This window comes from Parasteatoda tepidariorum, chromosome 11, assembly GCF_982258835.1.
Source record: "Parasteatoda tepidariorum strain Cologne lab strain chromosome 11, Ptep-v5.0, whole genome shotgun sequence".
Classification (NCBI taxonomy): Eukaryota; Metazoa; Arthropoda; class Arachnida; order Araneae; family Theridiidae; genus Parasteatoda; species Parasteatoda tepidariorum.
Genome location: NC_141765.1, coordinates 65,092,951 through 65,106,992, shown reverse-complemented (window position 1 = coordinate 65,106,992; position 14,042 = coordinate 65,092,951). Strand labels below are relative to the sequence as shown.

Below are 14,042 nucleotides of genomic sequence, written 5' to 3'. Positions count from 1 at the left end.
TTTTTTTTTTTTTTGCATTAAGGAAAACGCTTATTGAAGAAGTAAGTTCAAACAATTTTTATTTTTTGTTTTGTTGCATTGTAGCTACTATCAAAAAGCTTTGTTGTATTGTACAACACAATCAAAATTTTACCTTTAAGTTTATTTTTACACACCTATGTTTTGTATTTACTACATTTATGGGTATCTAAAGTTGTCTGCAATTTTGAACTTAATTTTCATTCTCAATAACTCATTTGAGCCTATATCTAGGTTATATTTGTCACATCGGTAGCTATGGCAGCATTTGAAGTAACATTCATAAAATTTAAAACAGCTAAGCTTTAGTGTTAAACAACGTAAAAGTAATTTGAAGTTAAATGTTATAAAAACAATACTACTATTTTTTTTTTTAAAATAACATCTCATTTGTTATTAAAAATCTTAAAAATACGTACAACTTGGCAATTGACAATTGTCTGAATTTAAAACTTTATAATCTGCTTTGTAAAACATTTCCAGTTAAAACGATTAACAAACTTAATTACACTTAAGTAAGTGGTTGGTCATTGCCGTAAATCACAAGACAATGGCTTAAAATTTTTTTAAATGTAGAAACTAGATTGCAGAGTTTTCCTTAAATTTGAAATGCAGAGGGAGGCGTTAAACGCGTTTTATGCCATAGGGACGACGAAATTCAAGCTTACCATAATGTTGATGGAACAACATTAAGTAGTTCTTATCAAAACAGCTTTCAAGCAGTTCTCTTGGAACAAAAAAAAAAAAAATAGAGGATGGAAGATGAAGAATAGAGAAAAGCCTGGTACTCGCTTTAGCACACGGAAAGCGAGGAAAAGAGTAAGAAAAAAAATAAGAATAGGTGAGGATAAAAAAGTTAGACATCGTAAGAGAGCAACTTAAGTTAACCATTGATGGATTAATCCCTCAACAATGCAAGCTCTAGGAGCAATACAGCTAAGGGACTTGCTATCTTAGCGCCCACAACGAGTTTGGTAGAGCAGACCCTTGAAAAGATAGCGCTCTACCTAGAGACCGAGTACGATGACAAAAGAGTAATGAGACATGACGAACGATAGGCTTAATCAGGGCGCACAATATCCTTTTCCAAACCATTCACTCCAGAAATGGTAATTTAAGAATCACTCTTCAAGCATCTCAAGTAGACGTTTATTGGTTTAGAAAATAAATTATTGTTTAAGAATGATATTTTATTTTGTTGCTTTTCAAATGTCGCCACGTTTACGTATTCCGTTGGGCTGAAGAACTTGCATGTTAAGAATAGGGGAAGGCATCTATTATGCAACGGGAAATGATGCATCGACATTACAAGCAAGTCATCAAATTTACCCGTCATCGAAGATTAACAGCACATTCTGACACCAAATAAAACTATTGAAAGCTCCAAATTTTCTTTTCTTTTTTTTGAGTAGCTTTCTGCAAATGACTTCTATTTTGTGATGCTTGAAAAATGACTTTAAAAAACTCAAAAGAGAAATTACGTCTTACAAGTATCAAGTACTCTTTTTGTTTCGGTGCAGTATGGATCATTAAGCTTAGATACCAAGTGGAACAAGAAAGATTGGATTGATTGAATGTAAATATAAATTTTAAATAAGCTTATAATTTATTCAATTGAATCACTAAAGTACCTACTATTAAAAGTTACATAAAGAGTAATTTTCATTAGGGCAATTTTTGAAAAAATATTGAATACTAATAAGTAATGCGAACTTATCACAACTTTCGAGGTTAAATACGCTGCTTTGATTACCTTTATGTGCAACTTATCCACGAGAACTGCATTTTTATTTCATTCAATATTCAATATTGAATACTTAAAAATTCTCTATCGTTATATACTTTTATTTTCAAGAACAGAGAAATGCTTAACAAATCTTATTCAGACATCATCGAAATTTAATCTAAGTCTCACATAGTATTACAGACAGAAAATTCTTCAGGTTCTGTTACAAAATCAGATATTCTCTAAACAATGCACCTGAATCCTTTATAGCCAAAATATTACTTCCTAAAAATTTAATGGCAAACTTGAAATGAGGGAAAAATTTTTTATAAAAATTTTGCCAGAATTAAAGTGATCGCAAAAGTGAAACAGTTCCTAAATAAGAATGATTTTTTTTCGTAAGAATAGAAATAAATGGTATAAAAACCATTTTCTTATCAAAACTACTGATAAAACTTTAAATTTTGGAGAATTTAATTAAAAAAAAACCCTTTTAAATCTTTATAAAAATGTAGTGGATTAAGATACACTTTAAAAAAAAGACAGATATGACTAAACCGCATTTTTCATACTGCCAATTAAAAGTCGATAATTTTCAGATAATCCCTTTGGAAAAAAAGGAGACAAAAAGTGATCAATAAAAGAAAGAATAATGTTTGATGAAGCAGTTATGTTGAGAAGGTTGCTTTGCAAACGAATAAGTAACGCTCACTGAGTTAAGTGCATTTTCGATATAGACATCATCATTAAATAAATGGTGTGAACTCTTAACATTCAAAGTCCTGACAAGGACCCGTGATTATGTATGATTAGTTTGAGCTAAGCTATGACCGAACCTTTTGTTTGCTGGCGACCACCGCTACTTTAAAAAATCGCCTCTTTCTTAAAAGAACAGGCGATGTTATTAGAGAACGAGTCTAATGATATTCTGGCGTTTATGCAAAGGAGGGTAACTAGAACCAGTGACACTTTGTGCTTCAAGCTATTTTCTTACATCAACTTCAAGTCATTTTTTTTCCATCTTTTCGCAGCTCTTTTTTTTATTCTTAATTTAGAAACAGTTTTTTTTTGCTTTACCAACGTCATTAAGTTTTTAATTCTCTTTTTGATTTTATAACGATGGAGAAAGTGTAATGTGATTGATGCTTTTATTAAAGCGCATAAATTTATAAATTAGTATTGATATATGGTTGGTAGCCTTTTAAACGTTATACAGCGTTAGGTTTGCATTGGTATATAAAGAGTTGGACTATTTGTCTTTTCTTATAAAAAAGAAAAGTTAATTATTAATTACTATTGACATTTGACTGGAAGTATATTCAATATGAGTGGGTTTCAATTTTTATGAAATATTTTTCTTTATCTTAAAAAAGAAAAATTTAATTACATTCATTTTAATGTATAACTTCAATTATTTAAAAAGTTTTGTAATTAGAAATTCCATGTATAAATTTAATTTATTTTTAAATTTTATAATAATAAAAAAAATGTAATGTCATGGATGATTTTATTTAATTTTGATAATAGTATTAAGATACCTGCAAAGTAAATTTTTTTTCAATCTTAAAACTTCAAAGAATTTTGTTTAATTTATGATAGGAAACATATGCACTAAGTTAATGCATAAATTGAAATATTTATTGATTTTTAATAATTTTAAAAGGAAAATAATAATTTTTGTATTTTTAATCAAATATTTGCTTTTGATGCTATTCTAATGAAACACGCAACATAATCGTGTAAATAAGGATTTCTATTAAAAAGTGTTGATTTAACTCCTTCATTATTTCAATTTGTTTTTTGTCTTCATTCAGTTCTTTTCACTATAATTTTCGAACATAAATACATTTATTGCGAAGAGTATTCAATTTTAACAAAGTTTGTTCCTCTGCCGTTCTTAAAAAAGTAAAGCACCACGAAAAAGTAAAATTTTCCCACTAAATCGTATATTCCATTCATTAACATAATTACTCATAATTTAAGAATAAAATTGAAGTTAAACATTGAATAAAACACAAATTCCTTTAGACTTAAAAGTTAGTGTAGTGGGAATCACACATAAGCATAATTAGAATACATTGTTTATTGATATGTTAATTACTTTTGCGCCGCTCTTAATAATTCTTATTTAAATAAGAAATGAAATATTTATGACATACGAAGTTAAGTAATTTAAATGAATTTTGCAGTCATCTGTTTAAAATATTTTATTCCGGATAAAAATTGCTTTTTCAAATGTATCATTTAAAAGTAAATCTATTACAAATTAAAAAATAATAACGTTAAGTAACAATAAAATCCGGAATAGGAAATGTATGATTTTAAAGCGGAATCAACAATCATGAAAAAATTAGAAACTGTAGTCAATAGCATTAATGCAAATGTAGTAAAATGTGATATCATAACTAAGTTTGTTTGTGTTTTCGCAATTATTAGCTTGTTGTCGGAATATATAAATGCAAATAATAAAAACATAGGAAATTATTATTGTGTAGAAAAGTAATAAATATATGTAAAAATGACTAAAACAAAATGGTGCCGAGTTTTTCTTGTATTTTCAAAAAAAAAAAAAAATTTATCACTCAAAAATATGAAGTAAAATTTATAAAACAAATATATTTGTGCCTATTTGAAAAAAAAATAAATAAAAAATAAACGTCAAAAGCGTTGGGAAAAAAAAGGTAATACCCATTTGAAAAATGCAAAAAAAAAAAAAGTTTTATTTTTTTAACCTATGCAAAAGACGTTGCTAAATGCATTTTAGGATTTTCTTGATTTTTTTTCTTTATGTTATTTGTATCATTTATTTCATAAACATATACAATAATGATGCATGAAGTCGGTATTTTTAAACTGTCTACGAAGACTTAAAGGAAATGCTATGAAAAATTTCTTCTTCTGTAATTGTCTTACAACATCGTCTTTCAAGAGTTATCCTTAAAGATTAAAAGATGTGGGAAGCAAAATGGAAAGAAAAAAATTTTTTTCAATAAACGACTTTGGGGGAAAAAAACTGGTATTATCTATTCTTAGAAAAAGGATATTTTTTAAGTTTGTAGAAGAATTTAGCTTGAGGCTATTTTGCCCTCTCACTTCATAAGTAAACGAAAAGCAATTGAATAGTTTAAAAGGAAATCAGTAGCGAAATTAAACAAAATTGAACAAGTGGATATATTTTTTATGGTCGCAGTGATTCAGAAAACAGAAAAACCCTCTTTGGGAAAAAAAAACTTGTGAGTTACCGTTTCGTGGGAATGTTGTTAAAACGAAACTTTAAAAGATGAATTTCAGAAAAATTTCGAAAGCCTCACTGTTGATTTTGTTAGGAAAATGTAACCCTAAGTTTTCTATTTGAAATCTACATAAAAGATCAAAGAGAAAATATTCAATGAGATTTTTAAAATAATTTTAAAAGAAGCAGTAAATAATCTTGGAGTATTTTACATTAACTCGTTGCCAATCCTGTTTTTATAATAACGTTAAAGTCGAATTTCGTTTATATGAAATATAACATGAGGCTGGGGAAACTGGGATTGGGTATTAAATTTATAAAATAAATGCGTTGCACTATTAAAGGTAAAGAGATTCATCATGAAGCGTAAGATAGAATGTCAATTTTGGAAAATTTAGAATTTTGAAAATTGAAATTTGGAAAATTGTTACGAAGATTTGCTGCGATTTTATTTTGTAATTAGAAAATTTAAGGAAAGTTCTTAATTGACTGAAATTGGCATAAAATAATATGTTTCTTAATACGAACTTCATCGAAATTTTAGACTTTAATGAGTGATTTTTTTAAAGAATTACTGTTCTAAAATAAATATGACAGTTTCCCCTCTGCTTCTTAAAGGGTGATTTTTTTTTTTAAATGAAATTTCGGTTAGATAGTAAAATCACTAAAATAGGACTGTAGAGTTTCCTTCAAAAAATTTAGCAAATAATTTACCAACAAATTATTCAGGTGAATACATTGGATACAAAACCTGAAAAAACGGAATCAATAAATTGAGTGTTGAATATTTCATGAACTCATTTGGCAAAAGAAAAATTTACAGTATTACAAAAAAGACCGTTGAAATAAATGTACCAAAAAGAATGGATTTAACAGAATGATAAAGTTTCCACCCGGTTTATTGTAAATCTCAACAAAATATCATCCAGAGGAATTGTAACACAAATGGAACTACAGAAATGTGTCCAATATATGCAATCAGGACAGAAGAGCCATGGGCACAGCTGAAGAAAAGAACTTTTCCTGATGGTAAATGGGGGAGCATAGCATTTTTTTTTTTTTTTTTTGTTTTTTGTTAAGGGGATGACTACTGTCCATAGTGTTCAGGGAAGACCATGTATTGCATAGTCAAGGGAGTGGGGTGTTGCCATGGTGATTTTCGAGTGACGTCATACAGGAAACATGACTTCGTTGAACAACGATTTTGGAGCATCACTATGCATGGAATCAGGGAACGACATCAAATTTATTGTAGAAATCCGAAGACACTTGTCTCATCACTGAGAATGAACTCATGAGATTCCATCGTAACCCCCAAGTGGCCAGTTCTAACCATGTGGATTTTCATAACAATGTTTAATGATAGCGCACAGAAAAGCGAATTTGTCATTGCGTGTATTTATCAAAAGATACCAGAGAAATGGTGGTTCCTTAAAATTTTTAAATAAGACATCTGCTATGATTAGGGCGATTTTGTGCTTTTATTTTTATGAACAACTACTATTCAGGCATGAGAGCAGGAAAAACTCAAATCATGAAAAAATAAATAAAAACAGCAAGAGAAACTTTTCAGCACAAAAAGAAAACACTACATTACTTACATACTTATTTATTTATTTATTTTACTACATGTGTGCATTGTCAGTCCAACAAACTGTTAAATTTTATCTCTAAATCATGATTAATGATGAATAAAATAATAATAAAGTTTAGAAAATTAATTTTTTCTAAGTTTCAGAAGATCAGAAATTCCATCAAACGTCGGACTAATCATATGACTGACTGCAAACACATAGAGCAACTTTTAATTTATACCCTAGGTACCCTTTTTTGCCTTATTAAACAATAATATTAACCATTTTATTATTTAAAATCAATGACATATTTTTGCTATATTTGAAACGGAAAAGAAAGGGTTATAATACTATTTTCAAGAGTCGTCTAAGTTTAAACAATCAGTAATAAGCCTATATTAGACACATCCAATCAACGTATTGAGAAAAAAAATAGTTCAGACATTTTTCAAAAGGTATACGATCCCCTTGTAGCAGCAATAAGAGAACATTAACAAGAGAGCGCGGACTGCATTGAACAGCTCAATATTATGACCGCTAAATTTAATAAAGGTCCGCTACCACCGGGGGATAGAATAAGATAACAACTCAGATAGAAAAGGTGGCTGTCCCTTCTTGTCTCAATTGCCACAAAGTATATCTTTTTTTTTCTTCTTTTAGTGCCCATTTTTTTTAATTCACAAATCGAAAGACAATGCATACAAAAGAAGTTTTTGCCTAAGTTCAGAGGGCAAATCGCGTTTTATTAGCATTTAGGTAAAAATATCCTTTTGAAGAAGTTTCTTTTTAAACAACAATTACGTAAAATACAAAAGGTTTTGAAACGAAAGTATCGTATTGAATAAAAATTAATCAATACGTTTCATTTAACGTTCGACTTATATAAATTAGTGTATATAACCTTTAACTAATGAATTTAACGGTAACGAAAATCAACAGTTACCGACAATATTCGAGCTATTTTTAGCGTGAATTTAAATCAGTATCAAATAAATATACCGACAGAATAACAATTTAAAGCTTCGCAAAGTTTGACATCAGTTCATTTGGAAAGGATAAACAGTCGATATAATAAATGTATTAGACATACAAGCAAATAAGTTCAATCAACACATTTTACTTGAATAGTTAAATTTTATGCGTTGATTTGTCACTTGGTAAGACCATATAAAAGGAAACTTACCTGAGGGCACATTTTGCACTGGTACTTCCTGCCAGTGCCATTGGTGGCCACCCCTGATGGTGCTCCAGGACCCTTGGTAGCGGCGCTAATGGGTTGAGGCACCACTAGCATAGATCCGCTGGAGCTTGGGGTGGACACTGGTGGGCTCCCACTACTGGTACTGTTCGCCCTATTTCCGTGGGTACCATAGAGACTGTGCATTTGCGAGGAGTCCATTCCTCCACCTCCTCGACCTTCCTCCAGGCTGCCGCCAGGGCCTAAAAGCACATAAACAGACAATTATTACATTTGTCAACAAGTCAAAATTATCAATTAGTCTTGTTGAAAGGATCAATTTAATTGCGGTGGCTGCCTAGGTGAAACATAATTGGCAATGAAATTTACCGCGTTAGGTAAAGTGAGACAAGGGTTATAGCCTTTAAGTATTTAGTTGTGCAGTTTGTAAGAATGTATTTATCTCAAATTTTGTTATTAAAGTAACTAAACTATAATGACTGAGATTAAATATTCGTCAAAACGATTAATAGTAAAGATATTTTTAAAAAAAATTACATTATTCAAGGAATTTAAAGTGGAGAGTGCATAACTTTCCAACCAGCACATTGCTATTTCAATTACAGAAAATTAATAATAATAAAAAAAGAAAGAGACAAAATTATTTGTCTTTGAAAACAGTCGTACATTTTCTGTATAAAACTATTTTTATAGGAATCTTTAGAAAGATTTGTGTATATTTTTTAAATTATATGCATAAACTTGAGCAGTTTGCTCGCTCTAGTAAATAAGCAGTAATAAAATAAAGATAACGCAAACCAATTAAAATTAAACAGACATCTGCTTTTAAATTTAAAAAAAAAAGTGGAAAATCTAAAATAAAGAAATGAATATTGCAGTTTTATTGAAAGATAAACAACGTTTAAATCTTTTACTGAGACGTGGTTTCCCAGCGTAAACTGGTTTCCACCTTTACAAGTCAAAGAAAAAACGGTGCGCGGGGAAAAAGATCACTCATGGGTGAAGCAGGCAAGCGGTATTTCAGGGTTTATAAATGAACCTGCAGGGAAAGTGACCTTAGTCTAGAACAACAATTCTTATGTTTAAAAGGAATTCACAAAACGAATTTTTGTTATCAAAATTTTAACGAAATTACACCATCAAGTTTATGAAATGCTATGTTAAAATAACGTAAAAATCATTATTAAGCTTCTAATCAAATTAACAATATCGTGAAAATCAATTTAACGAAAAATATTTTTAGTATCTATTATATCGACATTTTTACTATTTATAAGTTCCTAAAAGGAAAAATATACACTGCACTTGAAACAAAAGAAACCATTGAGGTTAATTTATGAAATGCACGTTATTAAAATTAGATTATTTTTCAAATTTTCATTATTAGTAAAAATAATATAAATAATTAATATTTATAACGTTTTAAAAATAAACTTAAGTACACAGCTTTTTTACGATATATTTTTATCCATAAAATTAAATGTATATTATGTATTATACTTCAAACAAAAGTGATGGTTGATTTAAATTAATAAAATAAGAGTAATTAAAGTTAATGTGAAAATGCTCCAGGCATAAGTAAAACTAAATATTAAACCAGAATAAGAGTATTATAATTAAATGATAATTATATCACTTAATTATTTTGCTCTTATTCCGAATAATAATTTAAATAACATTTGCAAGTCAATTCTTAGAATATGTTTTAGTGTAGTATAAAATCATAACATAATGTATTTTAAAATAAAGCGGTTGTTACTACATGTTTACAAACTATTTATTAAACCTAGGTCAAAATAATTAGACCTAGACCTGTCAATATTTATTTAATCTTAATTTGTTAAAACTAATCAGAACTGAATATAAAAAGATACAAATGCATAATTTCAAAGCGACAAAAATCAAAACTAAACGATTATTGATCTTCTAAAAAAATTGTAAAACAGAAAAAAATGATGTTCTTTAAATAGGAAAAAAAGAAAAATCGTCCTCAGGAGAAACAATAACCAATTTCATTTGCACCATATTTACACCCCATTAAGAACCACGGAGCCTCTTTATTCCGTTTTCTCTGACGAACATCCCCTATCCTTTAGATCCGACGATGCAAAAAAGACCAACCGCTGAGATTCCGTCATAGTGGCAATTGAATCTCCCCTACTCTACCAAAAAACCAAACAAAATAAATAAAAAGAGAAAGGGATAAAAATAAAAGAAGAAATGTTAAGATCCCTTCTATTAAATTTGCTCAATAGGATAACAATTCAACTCGCGGGGTCGTTTAAATTTGAAGAAGCGATGCTTTTCTTGTTTCATGCATCATTGAGTACCAGATGAAGAATCTTTCCCCGTCAGCTTTCTTACATCGCATTTTAAACTTGTCAATATTTATTTCACTTTAAGTCGATTCTTTCTGCCGTAGGATAAGTTCTTACGCTAAAAGAATTCGTGTTTACTGGAAAGTCGATATTGTAAGGGTTAAACAACTCTTTACTGAAGGCAATTTCTTTTTAAATGTGTTTTAATACCAGAAATGGATTGGGTGATATTAAGACTTCTACTAGGCTTACTTACTGTAATTGAAGAAGATGTTTTACCAAGGAATATTAAAGGGAAAGAATCATTTTAAATTTATCAAGTATAAATTTTCTTTTCCAGTTACGTGAATATTTCATATTACCCCAAATACAAGGTTTTAATAAATAATTTTCATATTATTGTAATACTCATTCACATATAGATAATTGTATTATGATAGAGCTTAGTTGCGCATACATTTATATGCTTGCTATTGCTTGGGGGTATTATTCATTCCTTTCATTGTTTGAAAAAAAAACTTTATACAAGGCTTTTGGGAAACTTTGTATATGCATAAGACAATAGAAAAAGCAAGCTAAAAAAAGATTTTTAATATAATTAATAACTTAAAATAATCTTTCAAACAAGTTGAAATTTAAAACTTATTTTATATATTTTTCCAATAGGATATCAATCAAGCTTTTAACCGAACCATTTTTAATCAAGTGTTTCACTGAAAATTATTACATGCTTAAAAATTATTATTATTGTTTTTATTTTAAAGCTTAAAACTAGTTCCTTTAGAAAATCGAACAAAATAAGTTTCTAATTTTGATACATTACAAATAAAATATGGACTTAAAACCAAATAGGACGTGTTTTTATGAATTTTTACTGTAGAATTAATTTTTCATAGTACATATTAAAAGCAAAATTTCCAACTTAATGTAATTTAACGTAAATATTCAAGCATTACTTTTAATTATAAACTAAACTCAGTTGCGCAACAGTTCATAGAGGGCCAAGGCCTACTGTGTCCATCTATGTTTTCTTGACTTACGGCTCTGGGATGCAGAAGCAAATGTTCCGGTTAGGTGGTCAGCCGGAACCCCCAGTGTTTAGCCCCCAAGCATGCTTGGTACTCATTTTATAGACCCACTGAGACAACCTTGTGCGTCCCGAGGAATGAACCCAGGACCTTTACTACCGGACGTCTACTTTTAATTATAGATACACATTATAAATTTAAAAAAAAATTACCATCGTAACGAATCGATACAACTTTATTTTCCCCTGACAACCTTCACTAGCATATTTTTTTCTGAATACAACTTGTATAAATAAATATCCAATAAAAAATTTAACACATTTTAAGTTCATGGATTTTAAGTAAAATAATATACATAGAATGTCAAAATAAAATTTTAAAAAGTGAGGAGGAATAAATAAATTCACAAATCTATGACCTTAGGAATTTGTTTCTTATAAAAGTATTCCCTATAACAATTCATAATTGTAAATTAGCTTTATTATTTCTTTGCTTTCAATAAAAACAAATAAAACTCCTTTTGTAAGAAATAAATAAACAATGATATCACGATAGTTAGAGCTCAAAATTATGTATTAGAAACTCAGTTAATCCACTAGTAAATTAGTTAAATAAACTCTAACATATATCATTAAAATTTTTCGTACTTAATGGAATTATCTTGTAAAAGTTAAAGTTAATTTGGCTGAATTAATGCTTTTATAACAGAAAACAATAAACATAATTGGTCAATAGAAATTAGAAACTTTAACAAAAATATTTGAAACTTAAAATATTTGATGAAAAATTAATGATTAATATGACATCGAGTTTGAAATCGCGAAGAATTTTGCTTTTTAATCACAATCGATTAGCAAAATAAAGTTATTTTACACAACATTTAAATATCGAAAAAAAACACTTAATTTTTTTTTTAGTCGGGTGATATCTTATGTCTGAAAGCTAATGCAACCGAAAATTTCTGCAATCTGCAGCATTTTTTAGTTCATTTCATTTTTATTTAACAAATGTTTTTTTTCTTTTTTCCTTTTAAGAATCCCTTTCCCCGATACCTTCAAAACTTTCTTCGGGTGATTAAAAAGAGGAAGACACTTATTCAAATCCCTTTCCGTTAAGCATGTGGCTCAAAAAGCACCCTAAGGTAAGAGACCAGATTTAAAACATGGATTTGCAAAATTAAAAGTAATTAAAGTAACGGAAGACGATGAAGGGTTGAAAAAAAAATCTAGGGAGGGGAGATGGTTAAAAAAATCCGTCTCAAATCCAGGAAATAAATAAAGTTAATTCAGCTTGATGTTCGTAAAGAAGGAAAATACTAGAGGCTGAGAGAATGTCAGTGTAATTACAGTTTAGGTCTAGGTGTACTAGGCGATAATTTATCTTGTAGATTACTGTAATTGAACGGGCTTCGAACAAGCCGAGATGCGCCACTACAGAAAGAGCGCAGCAAAATCAATAGATCATAATTCATTTAAAACGCGCGGCGACCACTAATTATAAACATATAAATCATTAGGAAAAGTGGAAGCCCCGCACTTAATCCACGTCAATCCAACACTTTCTCTATGCATAGGATAAACTGCTTTTCCATTTTCATACATAAATACATAGTATCCCCAAATGGCTACGATGACATGGAGGAGGATTTGTTGTAAGGATTTTTGGAGCATTTTCGTTTGAGGTCATTCCAATTGCTTGTTATTGTTTAATGTTCAATTTCACACCAGCTATTTAAAGAACGAAATACAAGGAAAATGGTATAACTTACAAGTAAATAAATAAGTATTATTAGTACATAAATAAGCTGAAAACATTACTTCGTAAGCGTCTGCATGTGTTGAGTGGATGTTTTAAAAATATAATGCACATTAAATAAGAAATTTCACTAATTTAATAGAAAGGAAAAAAAAAGATTTTGACCGATCACATGTTTAGAATGAAGAGCCGAGGTGGATCAGGGACTACAGCGTTCACATACGAATGAGGTAACCCAGGTTCGAATCCCAGTGGAGGCTGGTTGATAAAATTTCTGTTCCCGTCGGTTAGAATTCTCTAGTCGTTGAATTAACCATGGGAGATTTTCCATCCCATGCAACGCAAATACGAGTTAGTTTAATTAAAAATCCTCCAGGAAGATTAGTTTGTCCCTATGCTTGATTCAGGAGTTTCCTTGTCTTACGGCTTTGGTTCAAATATATAAGGTTATGGAGATAAGCATTATCAGTAGTAAGCTCATAATTAGGTCAGCTGTTCAACGTCGGTAATAAAAGTTTAGAATGTGATTAATTTTAGATACATTTTAAATACTTGAAAATTAAACAAATAAAATCTCATACTGAAAAAAAAAACATTTTTTTAACAATGCATTTCGATAAATATTGACAAATACATTGATATGCATCTTGATAAAGAACTGTAAGTAATGGAATTTTAAATTTTTTTCCTCAAAACTTACGGATAACACATCACTAGAAAACACATTAAAAAATTATCAAATTGAAACAAAGTAGTTCCAATGCATTGAATAGAGAGATTGTGTAAAAACAGTATAGAACTTGAATAAATTGTATTCAGGGCAAATAAATTGAACTAAGATGATATAAAAAGCTATCTATAAGACTCGTGATACAAAAGTATAATGGATTAATTGACCATACAACAACCAAAGTCCTTTGAAAGTAATTTAATTCAACGGATTCCAAATGAATTTCGAACTAACATTTAGTGGGGTACGGCTTATGCAGCTGAAAAATGCTTAATTGGGGAAAATGATGTGCAACATAAGTTTTGCATACTCCGAAGATTTTGAGACTCGACTTATTTTAATGGATCGAAGAAATGCTATATAGCATGGGTAAGTAAGATAAATGACACAATCCTGTGATTGAATATGTATCTGTGTCTAAATCAAAAAGAAAATGAAACAGCTGAAGAATGTACCCTTTATG

At 29.3% G+C, this 14,042-nt stretch overlaps 1 protein-coding gene across 11 annotated transcripts in view; it reads right to left on the bottom strand.

Moving 5' to 3' along the window:
• Positions 1–14,042, bottom strand: part of LOC107449700 (uncharacterized) — a 567,179-nt gene that overhangs the window by 139,901 nt on the left and 413,236 nt on the right. For all 11 annotated transcript variants that reach the window (XM_071187673.2, XM_071187674.2, XM_043043921.3 and 8 more), the window contains one exon: positions 7,734–7,990. In XM_071187673.2, the coding sequence (XP_071043774.1) occupies positions 7,734–7,990 (257 nt within the window). The remainder of the gene's footprint in view (positions 1–7,733; positions 7,991–14,042) is intronic.